Here is a 17,235-nt window from a genome sequence, read left to right as displayed (position 1 = left end):
TAAGATTTAAATTCTTCAATTAGCATTTCTAATAGAGACAACTTTAAACTCAGTCCCCTCCATCAATAAATATACTCAGCTCTCTTTATTTTCACCACCAGAATTCACCGAAGAGAAGTATATCACTTATTTACTCAATCTTTATCCCACTTTTCTATGGAAGTTGCTCTCTCAGGAGATCCCCAAAGAAATAACAAAGCCAATAGGTTCATCTGGGAGATACTGGACACTCTGGACAATTCTTAGTAACTCTTCCCTTAGCTTCCTACGTGTTAAATTATTCATCTTTAGCGTATCACTTATTTTAATTTTGGACAAAGGCCCAAAGGATAACATTTCTAGAATTTCATCGTCACTGGTGCATAGCTATCCAAATAATCGTTTTCTGAAAAGCTATTTCCCAATGTGGACTGATGAAGTTGCAGCTTGAATCCTGAGCCCAGAGGTGTGGCATCTTCACCCTGATATCCACATGCCTTAGTTTCCTGTGACCACACAACCAAAACATGGCCCTCATCACTCGCTAGCCCCTTACCCTGCATGGCTCTTCTTTAGAGCATTAATCACTACCAGAAACTGTTACATATTTTCCCCTCCTCCCAAATGTAAGCACTGTTATAAACAGTCCCAGCTCATTATAGATACTCACTACGTATTTAATGTAAATAACTGAACAAAGACTGAGCGAGCTATAACATCCGGTATGTGCTTACATGTGCTATTAAAATACTCATTGTCAGACTTCCTAGGTGGCGCAGTGATTAAGAATCTGCCTGCCAATGCAGGGGACACAGGTTCGAGCCCTGCTCTGGGAAGATGCCACATGCCATGGAGCAACTAAGCCCATGCGCCGAAACAGTGGAGTCTGTGCTCTAGAGCCCGTGAGCCACAACTATTGAGCCCACGTGCTGCAACTATTGAAGCCCACGTGCCTAGAGCCCGTGCTCCACAACAAGAGAAGCCACTGCAATGAGGAGCCTGTGCACCACAATGAAGAGTAGCCCCCGCTCTCAGCAACTAGAGAAAGCCCGTGTGCAGCAATGAAAACCCAATGCAGCCAATAAAAAAAAAAAACAAAAAAACTGATTGTCTTTAGGGCTATGTGCTGAGTAAGGACCAGGAGTTCCAGGCACAGGCAGAAGATCAACCTTTAACAACCTAAAAGGTGCCCTCTTAATCCTCACTGCCTGCAAGTGGAGAGTGATACTTTGTGTGTCTATGATTTGAATCACTGCCTGATTTTTTCACCAGGGCTGCATAACTGTTTCTCATCACATGGCATTGTTGTAGTTAGTCACAGAGCTTTAAAGCAAGGAAAAGGCAGAATGCGTATGTGTGTGTTTGCAAGTGCCTCTGTAACCAGACTCTTCTATGTGACTCCTTTTGAAAATATGGTATGTCGACAACATCTGCGCCTGAGATGGAGATTTGGCCAGAATGCTAAGAAAATAAACATGGCAGTTCAGCTCGATGCTGGCAGCCAGTTACTGCCCCATGGATAGGCTACACGGGAAGATTCATGTATATAAAATAGTATATTAAAGTAAACTTACAAAAGCAAAGAGCAATCATTGCAACCATAATTTTTTCTTCCTCTTTGGGATTCTAATTTTAAAAGCATTAAAGAAGACAGCTGCTCATGCTGTGATATGCGCTAAACAGCCTGAAGGATGGAAAAAAATATATTTGTAGCTCATAATAACTATTGACCTTTCTGATATACAGTGTTTCTCTGTGTTAGCTATTCGGTTCTATCAACAGTGAAGATTGAACATGACTTTTTAATAGAAAACATGGGGTTTCAAGCCGCCTTCGCAAAGGTGTTTATGTATTGTTATTTTGTTTTGTACTACAAAGACTAAGTCCTGATGCCCTTCGTCTGACATCATGTTTGTCGTTAAAAAAAAAAAAGGAAGGAAGGAAATAAAAGAAGGAAACAGAAAAGGGGAAAAGAAAGCCTCAATGTTATTGAGTATGTTTTATATGAGGAATTGGCTCGTAACCACTTTATAGTCGTGATAAAAGCATTGCCACACTCGATCCCATACGCAATATTGGTAATGGAATCCAAGCGGCATCCCGGGAGAACATGCTATATTTTTCTCCCAGAATAGATCCCTCAAGTGGCAACATTTATAGGGAGTCTCCAGTAAGATTTAAAACCGTCGCTTGCAGTATTCATATGGCATGTTCTTTGGAGTACACAGCCTGCTACAGAACGGGTCATGTTGGATGTCACATACTCTCAAAGGCTACCTTTACAATGCCCGGCTTTTCCCCGTGAATGTTCCTGATGCCTAGTAGTTGTGTACAGAAACACCCACTGGTAGCAGCTTGACTCTGACACTGTGTGTATTTCCCCAGAGTGGTATCATCCAAACACCAACTGTGGAGCAGCTGGCGGCAGCTGAACGCTCTCCCCTCCCTCAGGGGACAGCCTCCCCAAGTAGCAACCCCGGCCAGGCACAGGGGACCTGGACGCCAACCTCACACATTACGATTCTCATCTGAGGCAGGCATTGCCGGGGAGCTTGTGCTGACAGGTGGCATGGGTTGGCAGATTATTATTTTTTCCTCGTTTTTTGGCGGATTATTTTTAATTTTACTTTGAAAGAAGTTTATTACATCATTATTGAACCACAATTGTTTTCACAGCTATGCTCTAGAGTTTCAGTTAATGATTCACAAGTTTCTAAACAAAGCTGAAGACTCACAACCGAGTGGGAGCAGGAATCAGCCCTAATGAGACTGCAATAAATCCGGCTTTTCCTTCATACTCCAGAGCAAGCACTGAGCTACAAGAGGCTGATGGCTGAGCCAGAGGGTAGTGGCTGCGACTGCATTTGCATGACATTCAAAAGGTGGTACAACTTGGGTCCACAGAAAATAGTGAGCACGCCTCTCCACGAGTGGCCGAGGATCTCAGTGTAGCTTACTAAGGCACATCACCCCCTTCAAATCCGCCCTGGCACATGGTAGAAGACAGGCCAGTGGGATGCAAACCAACTCTCAAATGACAGAGAACAAAGTATTCTCTAATTCTGGGCAAAATCAGGCCAATCCTCTTTTAACTACCAAACCCACTGGTCCATGACTCTCAAATGCTTAGCAGAAAATGCTTCCTTAGAGATGAATACAAGAAGAGGACATAATGATTCCCTCTCCTCAAAAAAAAAAAAAGATTTCTTGGGACAAGATGTTTGGTGTGAGAGAATGGGCAGGGATAAAGTGAATAATTTTTCTTAAAAGAAAGCATCAGAATATTACTTTATTCAACGTGCCAACTGAATGCCTACTTATTTTTTATATAAATTTATTTATGTATTTATTTATGTACGTATGTGTTTATTTATTAGCTGTGTTGGGTCTTCATTGCTGCATGCAGGCTTTATCTAGTTGTGGGGGGGGGGCTACTCTTTGTTGTGGTGTGCAGACTTCTCATTGTGGTGGCTTCTCTTGTTGTGGAGCATGGGCTCTAGAGTACAGGCTCAGGAGTTGTGGCACACGGGCTTAGTTGCTCCGTGGCACGTGGGATCTTCCCAGACCAGGGATCAAATCCGTGTCCCCTGCATTGGCAGGTGGATTCTTAACCACTCCACCGCCACGGAAGCCCCTGAATGCCTACTTATGTAAGACACAATGCTAGGCACTTGGGGGGATGAGGGAAGGCTGGAGAAGAGCAGGGAATAGATACAACAGAAGATAAGCAAGACATCAAGCCTGCCTTTCAAGACACCACAGTTTTGCAGATGACACTGTTGACCTGCAAAGCCTTTTGCAAACTGCACATTTTAAAAAATCAGTTGAGCATTTGGCTTTGAAAACAGAGACCCCATTTACAGAAATCAGCACTGCAGGTAGTTTTCCTTACATATGTCAATTCACCAGGTACTAACACTCCAGCAATGCATTCCTTCTCAAAATCACATGAGTTTTACCACGTACATGGTTGTCACATATCAAAACAAGGCTATGATTTTTCCAAAAAGAGGTTCCACATGGGTGTTATATTATCTGTCTTTGCATAAAAAATTACCCCAAATACTGACAGATTTTTAAAAATCAAAGATATCTCACACAGTTTCTATAGGTCAGGAAACCAGTAGCAGCTTGTCTGAGTAGTTGTAGCTCAGGATCTCTCATGAGGTTGCCATGGAGATGTCAGTCAGAGCATGGTCATCTGAACGCTTGACTGGGGTGAGATGATCCACATCTAAGCTCACTCCTGGGACTGTGAGTAGGAAGCTTCTGTTCCTTGCTACAGTAGCCACCCAGTAGGGCTGCGCTCGTGTCCTCCATCTTATATACATATAAGGAACCATGCTATGTACTATAGGAAATCAAAGTTAGACCTGTCTCCACCCTGCTGCCCTAGCTTGAGAGATAAAATGAGAATATAAATAAATGTGAGAACTATAATCTTGGACACATCATGAACTTTGGAGTCAAACAGGTCATGGCTGTGTGCCCTACCACTGACTATCTGGGAGACTTGGACAGTATATATTTTTATATAATAATAAAGATTTGGTATTTTCATCAGTCCGTATGGGCTAAGTTACATCGCAGTAAATAAAACAATCCCCAAATTACAACAAAGATGGTTTCTGTGACGGTGGGCTAAAGATTCTGCCCCACATTTTCCTCCCTCCAAGACCTAGGCCAGTGGAACAGCCACCATCTGAAATGTTGGAAATCAGCAGAGCAGAGAGAAAGCGAAAGTAGCACCTTGTGACCTGCTCTTCTCGAAAATTCCACCTGAAAGTGACACATGACTTTTGCTCACATTCCATTGGCCACAGAAAGCTGCATGACCAAACCTAACTTCCAAGTGGCTGAGGAAGTATAGGAAGACTTTTGTAAGAAAAGAAATAACGTCACATACTTGACATATACTCATTGTCAAGTCCTGAAGTACATCAGTATCTAACAAAGCTACCAGTCTAAGCCAGTGAAACAGCTTGGCTACATCAAGATAACTGCAAAATGAACCAACATGTCTTCCCTCGTCTTGTGAAGGTCATTTTGGTTGTTTGCGCTTTGCACAGCATTTCTGAAAAAGAGAAGATTCGTGTAGTCAATGAAGTGGTGAAAGAGTATATTTAACTTCCTATCTTAATAACTTAGCCCAGCTCTGTTTCTCCTTTAAAAGGAAAAATACTTTGTTCGCACTTGAGGAGTGACAGAGTTTTCTCAAAATTTAACTTTTCTCTCCCACCCCCATCAGGATTTGCTAGCAGTTGGGAGGCTCTGACACTAGGGTTACACCACAAACATTTTTAGTGTGCTAAAAAGAAAGGCCCTCTTTATGCTTTGGCCTCATCTACTTGCGGGGACCCTAGAGAGAGTCCCAAAAATGCTCAGAATTTTCAGGGCCCTCGGATTGGCCAGTGAGAGCTGGGTGGTTCTCGCCACCTCCCCCTTCCCTACCTTCCTCACCACCTCCTGCCCCTTCATAATAATAAGCAAACAGCAACTACAGCACCAGTTAGGGAATCATAAACAGAGGTGGAGTAACACAGATATGCTCTCACGTTATGGTGGCATTTGCCAACATAAAAATTATTATGGCTTTTGCTATAAATTGTTCTGTAAATTTCACAAAATATGCAAAAACTGACATTTCAAGAGCTGAGATCCTTTAGATGTATTTAAAAGTTGAGGCCCTTGAGATTCACCAAAAAAGAGTCTATTGCTTTATCTAGCTTTCAGCTGTATGGGTCTTGTTTTTGTTTTCTTTTCCAGCTCCTTGTTTATCATTCGTAGGTCAAAACTGGCCATAGCTGGGCTTTGACCACTTAATCCAGCTTTACCCATCAGTTGCTCCTTTGTCTCAGGTACAAGGTATAACTTCTCTGAATCCCAAATTTCTTATCAGATCATGCAGCAACCATGGCCTGTCTCAAAATGTTGACAGAAAAGCATGTGATACCTAGAAAGCATTCTGAAATGCTTTTTTGACATAGGTTGGTTCCTCGATTTTTATAGAGCACCAGTCCTAAATATACTTTTCACTACGCTGTCCTCTCTTCACACCTGCCCAACACACACACGTCCTTTCTCTATTCAGTGCTACAGTCGCATCACATGTCACCAAGGCCATGCTCCCTTGGCTCTTTCCCAACAGAACCTTCATCACAGTCCGTGCTTCTCACCTGAGACACTTAGAAAGCTTCTCTTCTAAAGCAGCTGCTCTTGTCTGTCACATGCAGATAATACGTCTCTTTACATGAGAGACCCCACTGTCAGAGCTGGGATAACCAGAGCATATTTGCCAGCTCTTGAGGAAACATGGCCATGGTACGTGTGTGCTGAGAATGAGTTTGTTACGTATCTTTTGAAAGGGCCAGTGTGACAGGTTACTTCTGTCCCTGTCCTCAGAACTAGAAGGCCATGTGGAATTAAAGCAGAAATCTTTATCAGAAATCAAACTCTTTTCCAAGCTGCTCTCTCTCTTCTCCCTGAGCACCCCCCACCCAAACCCCCATGCTCCTGAAAGAAAGCTTGTGGACCAATTTAGCTTTTCAGTCTCAGCTTCAATGGGGCAAAATCTGACCTCAGCATTCCTCTCACACCAGTTATCCTGGGTTTACTGAACGCTGCTCCTGTGTATGAGATTCATGAGATCTATGAGATTTAACACATGGGGCCGGGGGATGGGGTATTGTATTCACTGCCCAGCCAGAGCAGGACACAGCGTTCGGCTCCACAGCTCATGCGATGCTCTTGTCTCCAGTTTTGTCACCCAGCAGGAAGCACCTTTGCTGGGGTCTCTTAAGTGCCCACTAAGTGTTTACCTGTGCAGTTCCACATACTAAAAACGATAACGATTTCTAACGATGCCTGAATTATTCACCTTTCTGCGGTTATGTGGTTCCTTCCTTCCTGGGTCAGGGTATCCTGGACCCCAGCCCTAAAAGACATAGTTCGCTTTTCTGGGAAGTTGCATTTTTCCTCAGCTGCTGCAAACACGTTCTCGCTGAATTGTTAAGGCTGAGTTTGTGATGTGGATTCTGATGGCTTCACGTTAGTTCAAGTCTCTGAGGACCAGGGCCAATAAATGTGAAGGGGGCACTAGTAGATTGGCATACTTTTCCATTTCCACCAGGATGAAAAACTGCTATAAATTAAGTCTAACCTTAAATGTATAATCTGTCCTTGGGAGGAAGGAAAAAAAAAGGGGGATATAGCATCTTCAAGCTCTCGGCATCCCTTACAAGAAAAAATTGGTTCTAAGGGTCTCTGATCTTGTGTTTTAGTAAAATAGAACTGCACGGCTGACTGACAGTTCTGATCTAAAGCATTTACGTTTAAGTTTTGATCTCTCTGCTTTTGATTAAAACTAATGAGCTCATTTAATTCAAAATGGGAATCTCTGATAAGAGAAATAAGGTTGATGTGATTGGATTAGAGGGGCAAATTAAACTCTTAGAGCAGAAGTTTGTGCTTATATAGTGTATTAAAAAGCTGTTGGCGTATTATGGCGTGTTAGATGATGAGAAAAATTTCATAGTAATTCATATTTAATCAGAAGAAATGAAAGTACTAAATATAACATGGCTCTGCTTTTCCCTCGAGTGATAAAAAGCTGTACATTTAAAATGACATCAGATCCGTGCTCTTGAAGACAAAAAAAAGAAGAAAATCTTAAGAGAGACACATAAGAAGGGACACTTGTCAGTGGTTCCATCACCCCAGAATAGCAATGCTGTAAATATAGGAAAATATAGTCATATTAAGATAAGAATGATACAGGAAAAGCCCTAGACCACAAATAGCAAGTCTTCTATTATTATAGTAGCTCTCATTTTTCTTTCATCTGAGCATCAAGTTTAATATAAAAGTAGATGTTTCTTTCCCTTAGAAATATATGGACTAAGTTTCATAATTTAAAATTTAAAAGCTTGTTTTGCCTATTTTTCTTTGTGTTTTAATAGCTATTTTCACACCTATTTAATTCTTAAATCTCTTTATTATACATATTTCTTTACCTTCATCCCCCAAAAAATTAGTGTTCATGTAGGGCTGCTCAAAAGAAATTCAGTTTTGCTGTTGGATATATATATATATATATTTTTTTACTTTAGAATAAGAGCAACTATAAAGTACTAATTTAGAAGAGTAAAATTAGAGTATTATTAGGCTTTAAAACCCCCAAATTAATTTCTTTTCAAGGAAAATACTTAAATTTATAAAACACCTTAGACACATTTTTTTATATAACTTTTTAATAAATTTATTTATTTAATTTATATATTGGCTGCATTGGGTCTTCGTTGCTGCACAAGGGCTTTCTCTAGTTGCTGTGAGTGGGGGCTACTCTTCATTGTGGTGCGCAGGCTTCTTATTGTAGTGGTTTCTCTTGTTGCGGAACATGGGCCCTAGGCGCGTGGGCTTCGATAGTTGCAGCACATGGGCCCAATAGTTGTGGCTCATGGGCTCTAGAGCGCAGGCTCAATAGTTGTGGCACACAGGTTTAGTTGCTCCGCAGCATGTGGCATCTTCCCAGAGCAGGGCTCGAACCTGTGTCCCCTGCATTGGCAGGCGGATTCTTAACTACTGAGCCACCTAGGAAGTCCACCTTAGATGCTTATTTTTAAAGAAAATAGATTTGTGTTGCCTTCTGGTCTGTTTGCATAAAGGTGGTTTTTAGATCGCAAGACTGCAGACTACCATTTTAAGTTTCATAAGTCAAAACATATTCTGCTTAGTCTAAATACATTTAAAGGGAAAGAGTAGCTGTCTTGCTTAAGAGAAGAAACTATGATTTTCTCCTATCAGAAGCAAAGAAGTAAACAGGCACTGTTTTCTGTTCTGATGAGAGCAGGAGACGAGCTGCCACGAGTGACAGGAAGAGGAAGCTGCTATTGGGAGTCATTTTTGTTTCTGTCTGTGTATCCCATTCTCAGCCCTCTGTCTCAAGTTGGTTGAGAAGACCTCATGCCTCTTATTCCCCATAGTGAAGGAAACTGGCTCAGAAGGGCAAGGACACAGGCCAGGGTGGAGCTGCCCAATCTCGATGGTGCCATGGTTCTCAGAACTCCCCAGTAGGCAACTGATCCAAGAAGGGATTTGCAGGGAGAACAGAAAGCAAGTCATCCTTTACTCTCATCAGAAGCATCTCTGCCTGAGTCTTGGTTGATCCCATAATTCTCTAGAGTCCTTTTCTTCGTGACTGTTCTCTCCATGTGCACCGGCCAAGCCTTAGCATGTGCTACAGTTACTTACTATCAGACCCCAGTTGGGATGCTGCTGGAACTTAAGAGGCCTGAAAAGCTCCTGCTAGAAACTGCAATGGAGTTTTTTCGGATACATTAATTTTTCTTTTTTATTTTCTGCAAAGTAAACATTTTCTAAATGAGGTAAATTGATTACTACGCTCTTAGCACCCATCAGTCATTTATTTTTAGTGAACTCAAGGATTGCACCTGAGCAGTAGCTGAGAGGGGCTGTGTAGAGGTCTAAATCATGTATATGTATTTTTGTATTCTTCAGTGGAATCAACCAGCCCCAGTCTGCTAACCACTGACAACACCCTTGAGCGTTCCTTTTTCATCCGAATGAAATCTACTCTGACCAAACGCGGCGTGCACATCAAATCATCAGGATATAAGGTAAGCTGGGCTCCAGCAGGGGAGAGACTTCTGTCTCGGGTCCATCCTCGGTCATTTGCACTGAGTTTCCCAGCTGCTCTGGGTCCATATAATGAATACATGTGATCTCGAGCAGCCCACAGGGCTCTTAGTTACCTGCCTGTGTCAAGGCAGGGGGTTCATGATGCCTCTCATTCTCCCTTCGGACAGTGCTGGTGCCCTAAATGCCTCCGCAAAGTGTCTTTGCTGAAAACACATGTTAATACTGCATCAAGTGCTCCAGCACAGGCTAGAAATTCACTTTGATGGAGAAGGTGAGCCAGATTCACATCGCTCCTTCAGATGACCATTCTAGATCTACTGCTGCAAGAATTCCGCTTCTCCCACCTCCCCCTTCCAATCCCCCATTTCTCTTTAGAGAAAGACTGTCCATTTTAATAACATTTCGGCCACCAAGATTCATACATGTGAACGAATGAAAATCGGATTGGACAATCTTCTGACAAGAAACCCTAATTTTGAAATTACAGTGACTGAATATTCAGTCACACCTTAGCATAGATAGAACACTCCACATACAGAAAATATGTTCCGCACACCAGCAGAGATCAAGTGCAGAATCATACTCTACATTATTACCATTCTAAGTTTAAGGATATAAAAGCTTTCTAATCTTGGGAAATTCCAACATTTCAGTTACTATAGCAACGTAAATTAAGACCTATGAAATGCATGAAATGCCTTTGGCAACCTGAATCTTATCAATTTTACAACACACTAACCAATCTCTCAAACAATATTTATTATATGAGGAGGGCAAACAAATGGGATGTACTGTCACTGTGGCCAGCATGACCTTTCCCCACTGGAGAGTCTAAAGCTTCCAGTAGCCCACTGCTTGTGGGACAGTGCTATAGCCTTGTTGGGGATGGTAACGGTCATTCTTAATCAGGCTTTAAAAACCTTATATAAGGGACTTTCTAGGTGGCGCAGTGGGTAGGAATCCGCCTGCTAATGCAGGGGACATGGGTTCGAGCCCTGCACCAGGAAGATACCACATGCCGCGGAGCGACTAAGCCCGTGCAACACAACTACTGAGCCTGTGCTCTGGAGCCTGTGAGCCACAACTATTGAGCCCATGTGCCGCAACTACTGAAGCCCATGTGCCGCAACTACTGAAGCCCATGCGCCGCAACTACTGAAGCCCATGTGCCTAGAGCCCGTGCTCTGCAACAGGAAATGCCACCGCAATGAGAAGCCTATGCACCACAACGAAGAGTAACCCCCGCTCGCCACAACTAGAGAAAGCCCGTGTGCAGCAACGAAGACCCAACACAGCCAATTAATTAAATAAATAAATAAATTTATTTTAAAAAAAACCTTATATAAGTCATAAGGACGCTACCAGCTGCAGAAAAGTCAGAATCAGGCATTTTCTTTGACATTAATTCTTCTGTAAAAAGGAAGGCGGTGACAAAGCAGGTCCTTCTAAGGACGACCTTTAGCTGAGTTGTCCTACAGCCCGAAGGGCACACGTGGAACACCCTTAACCTTTAACAGGGTTCGAAGCAAGGAAGAGGCACCTGGGCCGCACCGTGTGCTGTAGCTCACCTACAGAGGGATTTGTTGGCCAGTCACAAAGGGATATGTCGGAGGAAAAAAAACAGACTCTAGGACCATTTCGTATTTTTCTGCCTCACTGAAACACTAGACATTTATTAGTTGTTAGCTGTGTAGTCTTAGCCAGTTTGGAATTCTATAAGCAAACTGTAGGTGTAGTGATTATTGTCATTTTAATGCTAGAAAGATGCAGTCTTTTTTTTTTTTAAGCTCTTTACTGGAATATAATTGCTTTACACTCTTGTACCAGCTTTTGAGGTACACCAAAGTGACTCAGCTATATTTATATACATATCCCCATATCCCCTCCCTCCCGCTACTCCCCCCAATCCTCCCTGTCCCAGCCCTCTAAGGCATCACCCATCATCGAGTTGATCTCCCTTTGTTATACAGCAGCTTCCCACCAGCTATCTATTTTACAGTTGGTAGTGTATATATGTCTATGCTACTCTGAAAGATGCATTCTTGTCATTCCAACTTTTATGTCAGCATTTGTTTTTCACCTTTCCTGGTTTTTACTGGTTTGTAGCAAGAATATCCCAGAAGGGAAGAAGGGTGGAAGAGGTGAGGTATATCTTGAAAAAGCAATATCTAGTGTAATTCAGTATCATTAGGTAACTTAATTTTCTGAAAACCAATAAAAAATTATTCTTATTTTCATGCAACAAACTAGAGACTGTAAAGCTCTGCAACATTTTAGCTTTGCCCAAAAGTGGAAGGTATGGTAAAAATGATAATAATAATATAGAGAAATAGTTTGAGTTTCAGTCTAGGCCAGAGACTAAGTGGCTTGGGTTATTTTGGTTTGTCGTATCATTCAGGCAGCTCAGTCAAGCTGTTTTGCTATATGGTCTGAAATTGGAGAAGCTAATTTTAAATAAATGTTGATAGAACATTCATTCATTATTTCGACAAATGTTTATTGAACTCCTAATATGGAGCCTGTTCAAGATCCTAAACTCAGCATTGAACAACAGAAAGTCCCTACGAACTGCTAACAAACAGCGGGGAAAGAGACCATGAGTAAATAAATGAAGAAGGTGATTCCCGAGAGCGAGGAAGGCTAAAACAGTAGCTAACATCTGTGCGCACTACAATATGCTGAGCGTGGGACAGCTTATGTGTATTAGTCCTCATGACAATCCAGGAGGAAAGTATTTTCAATGTTTCCATTTTACAGATGAAAAAACTAAGGCTAGAGAGGTTAATTACACACCCAAGGTCAGACACTGAAGGGACAGAGCTGGGGTTTGAGCTCCAGGAGTCTGGCTCCACATTCCCTGCACTTAACCACTAAGCCACACTGTTAGGCAGGGAGTGAAGCAAGGTAATGTGAGGGAGTGGCTGGTGGGGACCACTTTATATAGGGTCACAGAAGGTCTCCCTGAGGAGGTGACATGTCACCTATGAGAGGTGAATGAAAACATGTTTCCATGAAAACAAACAGAAGTAGAGTGTTTCTGGAGCTCCTCTGGTTTAGGACTAAGAAGGGAAACAAAATTTTAAAAAGTATAACCTTGAACATCCAGGATTAGAAGAGATTTAGAAGCTGTTCCAGTTTCTATCAAATTATATAATGTTAAAGTGATCCTACTCTCCTGACAGTACATCTTTCTCAAGATATCTGAAAGTCTCCATCCAATGCTTATTTCCCTCCCAGAACTGCCAACACGAGAGTTGATTCATCCACTGTTCCCCCAATAAGAAGAATCATCCGACAGATCCAGCTCTCCCCACTCCTCCTCCACAGTGAACTTCCCTCATTAATTAACTTTGTCTGGAAGTTAGTGGAAGAGCTGATGAGAAGCCGTGACATGACACAGCTGAATAACATCCCTGTTTATCTGTTTGTTCTCAGTAAATAAGTCTAACAGCTTATAAAACATTCAAATAAAACTGGTAATCACCCCGCCACCACACAATAAACACAAATAAAAAGAAACAGCAATGATAATTTCTCCATACTCCCAATATTCTCCTTAATTTATTACTATTGTTTGCTTCTTTCTTTTCCCTTAGTTAAAGATTCAAGATGTTAAGCATTGCTCAGTGCAGGTCACTGCAATTTCTCTCCATTTTCTCTGTGACCTTGGCACATGGGCTGTTCTGACTTTCTCCATCACTTTTTAGTGTCATCTTTGTTGTCACTGACAGTAATAATAGTAGCAGAAGTACCACTTATTGAACACTGGCAGGTACCATGCCACTTTATACTTATTTTACCTCATCCCCACAACTTTATATAAAAACTTCCTCTGTGTTGGGCATTGTTCAAGCTTTACATTTGTTTATTATGCCCATTTTGCAGGTGGTGAAACTGAGGCTTTCAAAGCTTCAATACTTTGCCCATATTCAGTCTTACAGCTCTGAGGAGGCAGGATTGATTTAGGCATTTAGGCTCCAGAGCCTCCTCTGTTCACACTTCTGCTTCACTGCTTAACGGATTAAGTCCAAGGAAGGGCTCAGCACAAACTGGACCTCAACAAAGGAAAAATAAATCTAAATTTTTAAAAGGAAAACCTCTTGCCTGATGAAGACCTTCCCTTGGTGCTCAGCATATTCCACAGCACTAGTTTCCTAAGATTTAGAGAGATTTACCTTCCTTTCTAGGGTATATGATACCCACTCAAATACCCGTGACCAAGAATTCTAGCCAAAGAAGCATCAATCTGGATCTGCTAATTCAGGTAAAGAGTGGGATATAAACTGGTGTTGCTTCCACACCCCAGTCCTCAGGAAAGTTGCCCTCTCTTCTCCGATGAAGTTTCCTAGTCGTGAGCTGACATCCCCTGTCTCCGTCCCCATTTGCTTTGAAATGCACAGTGGCACGTGATCTGGACCAGCCACTTTTTAAGCCTCAGGGGCTTCCTTGTTGTTTAGATCTCACTGATGGCCACATGTCTTAACATAACAGGGCTTTCAGTTGCCTTCTTAGTTAGGTCTAGGTCTGGCGGCACTTCCTAGGTATAGCACAGAGGGCAAAAGGAGATAATGTAATCAGGGAAATTAGAGAAGGGAAGACTCATAGGCTCGCCTCCTTACCTCCTGTCTTTGGAGGATAGTTTCCTTTGGGGTGGGACTGTCCATTTTATAACCTTTTCTTAAACGCCCTTCAGCACCACTGTCATTTCTAGAGTATTAATCCACACACATGATGATGTCCTACCTCTCAAGACATGGTAGAACATCCTAGACTGGGAAATACAGACAGAGAATCTCTGTTATGTTTATACAGTGCTGAGAATGACTCCTTGGAAATCCTCAAGTTCTGGGAGTTCCTGCTCTGACACATGTGAACAGATTACTAAGGGAGGCTAGGGGAGCTCCAGATACTTAAGAATAAACAATCCCCCATCTGGGATGATTTGGCTATGGATTCGCCTGTAGCTACGTGTTGAGCTAAATGATTTCTGAAATCTATCCAACCTCCTTATGGTATAAAGACTCGAAGTATAAATAATAATAGAGAAAATACATTGTAGCTTCTAGTTTATTCGGGCTGCTGATATAATTCAGCTTTAAGAGTCTCTATAGATGTCTAAACATGACGTAACAAAAGCAAAATAATAGAGGGTCCTCATTAGCTAAAGGAAGTTCTTTTGTCTTTTCTAAGCCCACAAACATAGATGTCTTTTAAATTAGGAACTTCTCTTGTTCATTTTTTTAAATTCATGGTTGTATCTGTTCTGTAGATTCAGGCACTTCCATAATTTTAACAGTGATTTGTTTTATTTGAGGCATCATAGGTGCCTTTAAGGATTGGATGAAATCTGTAGCACCTCTCCCAAGGTAAATGTATTTTCCATCAGGAAGTTCTTGAATCCCTGAACTGTATCCAGTGATTTCAGGTTACAAAAGCCTTTTTAATAGGATGACATCTTTGGTACTTATTAAGAAATCAAGTCCCCCAGAACATATTTCACCAATATCACAAAAGTCCTTTCCTTCCTCCTCATTTCTCCCTCCCTCTTGTCCATGTAGTGTTAATAATACATAATGCAGTCCTGTGACAAAATACATCAACTCCTAGATTACAAAAGGACAAAGTGAAGATTTACATTTTCATCCCCACGTGCACATAATCTTCTGAAAAAGTATTTCTCAGAAGATATTTTTTATAAAACTAATATCAAGTATTAAAAGATTCCGTCTATAGTTGAGAATTATTTTCTGTAGCACATGGTCCCCCTTTGTTTCCTGTTCACTTCAGTGTGCAACAGAGTTGCATCACTAGGATTTCCAATATCAAAATCACAGCTGGGTCAGTTTTAGAGTTGAAGGCTTTTCATATGCAGACGTATTCCGGATTGAATGGTACACTGTCAAGACTCAAGATGATAGCAAACTAGAAGAGAATTACTACTGTTTCAACCATCTGGAATTTTAGTTCTTGGTTTAATTCTTATTAAACCAAGTCTATAATACTAAGATATCAACCCCTCCCTCTTGATCACCTGCCACTTTAATGTGCTGCTGAGATTGGTTGAATCCACCTGCTTCTGTTGCCATTTGCCCAGTTTAATGCCTTTTCCTGGATCTGTTGTGAGAAAATCCCAAATCACCTCCCAGAAAATTTACTTCTCCATTCTGTCTTGAATTCTGCTCCATGGAATATCTTCCCGAAGTCTCAGTGATCTTCTCTGCTCCTAAGTCTTCAGTGGTTCTTAGTGCTGACATATTCAAGAATTTGGTCCTCGCCTACCACCATCTCTATCATTCTTTCTTAGAACTCTTAATACTGGTGCTCTAAGAAAATCAGTCCAATCATCTTTCCTGAGATATATTTGCATATTCACACTGCTATGTTTTGGCCATGATATTTTTTTCTTAAAATGCCTTTCTGCCACACCTCCACCTGGAAAACTCTTACTCAACCAATATGGCAGCACTCAAATATCACTTCTTTTTGCATCTCCCCCAATGTGCCTGTCCCTTCTCCTCTGTGCTCATTTTTCGTTTTTACTTAAGCTATCTGTGCCTCCAGTATCTCACCTGTAAGATTAAACTATTAATAGTATGTAATCCAAAGAATCTTCCTGAAGATCAAATGAGACAACACAGGCTCAGTTATCTTCTCTCCATTTTATGAAGCACTTTTATATAACCTCATGTGAACCTCACAATAATTCTCTTAGGTAATTATCTCTGTTTCCAATTTTGAAGATAGGTGAAACTGAGCCACAGAAATATGAACTGACTTGCCTGAAGTCATGTAAATGGTAAAACTGAGAGAAACATCCAGGTCCTCCAATTTCAAATTCCTTCTTCTTTCCCATGTACTTCATTGGATAGTGGGTGCTTTCTTATTCTGTTTTCTTCCCTCAGCATCTAGCACAGTATGCTGTATGTAGTTGCCATTCAGTAACTTTTAGTTGAATTGCATGCTTTTTTTCTGAGATAGCAGTGAAAATGTTGACAGTACTGAGCCCTGTAACATACCACTGGAGAACCTGCTCACTGACATCCGTACCTTTTAGATGTGATCAAATGACTATACCGTGATCGGGCTTCCCTTCCTCCACCTTGCCTGCTAGGATACCATTACTCTTTACCAGTGCACCTTATGAAAATCAGAATGGACCACATCTACAGCATTCCCTTGAGCCATCAGTTGAGAATTCCTTTCAGAAAAAAAAGAGTCATCTTAGCATCACTTGTTCATCATGACTTCATATTGGCATCTGGTGATCACCGTTCTCTTTCTATTAAATCACCTTTCAAGACTTTTTATTCTGGATATTAATATTTTGAGACTCTCTCTGAAAACTGAACAGTATTCAGTGATATCCTGCCTTCTGGCTCAACGCCATGATTTGTTAAAGACTGCTAAAAATATGTTAAGCGTTGTTATGGGAGGGCTCATTCTTTCTTTGCCCAAGAGGGTAATTGTATGCAGTGAGTTTTAATTGTACTGGGACAATTTTAGCTTGGAGGTATGCCCAGCACTAATGTAGGGGACAACTGGCTGGTGGTCCTTCTCTGGAGATTTCTAAGAGCGTACACGAAACTCATCACTTCGGAG

The 17,235-nt window shown here is 41.5% G+C and overlaps 1 protein-coding gene and 1 long non-coding RNA gene across 4 annotated transcripts in view; one reads left to right on the top strand and one right to left on the bottom strand.

Annotated features, from left to right (window-relative positions):
* The window catches only part of LOC130846643 (uncharacterized), a 172,635-nt gene that overhangs the window by 1,888 nt on the left and 153,512 nt on the right, over nucleotides 1-17,235 (bottom strand). The gene's annotated exons all lie outside the window — the stretch shown is intronic.
* The window catches only part of NPAS3 (neuronal PAS domain protein 3), an 854,881-nt gene that overhangs the window by 782,026 nt on the left and 55,620 nt on the right, over nucleotides 1-17,235 (top strand). For all 3 annotated transcript variants that reach the window (XM_057725005.1, XM_057725007.1, XM_057725006.1), the window contains one exon: nucleotides 9,496-9,614. In XM_057725005.1, the coding sequence (XP_057580988.1) occupies nucleotides 9,496-9,614 (119 nt within the window). The remainder of the gene's footprint in view (nucleotides 1-9,495; nucleotides 9,615-17,235) is intronic.

The sequence above is a fragment of the Hippopotamus amphibius genome, chromosome 2 (assembly GCF_030028045.1).
Source record: "Hippopotamus amphibius kiboko isolate mHipAmp2 chromosome 2, mHipAmp2.hap2, whole genome shotgun sequence".
Lineage (NCBI taxonomy): Eukaryota > Metazoa > Chordata > Mammalia > Artiodactyla > Hippopotamidae > Hippopotamus > Hippopotamus amphibius.
This window is presented reverse-complemented; position numbering and strand designations above follow the sequence as displayed.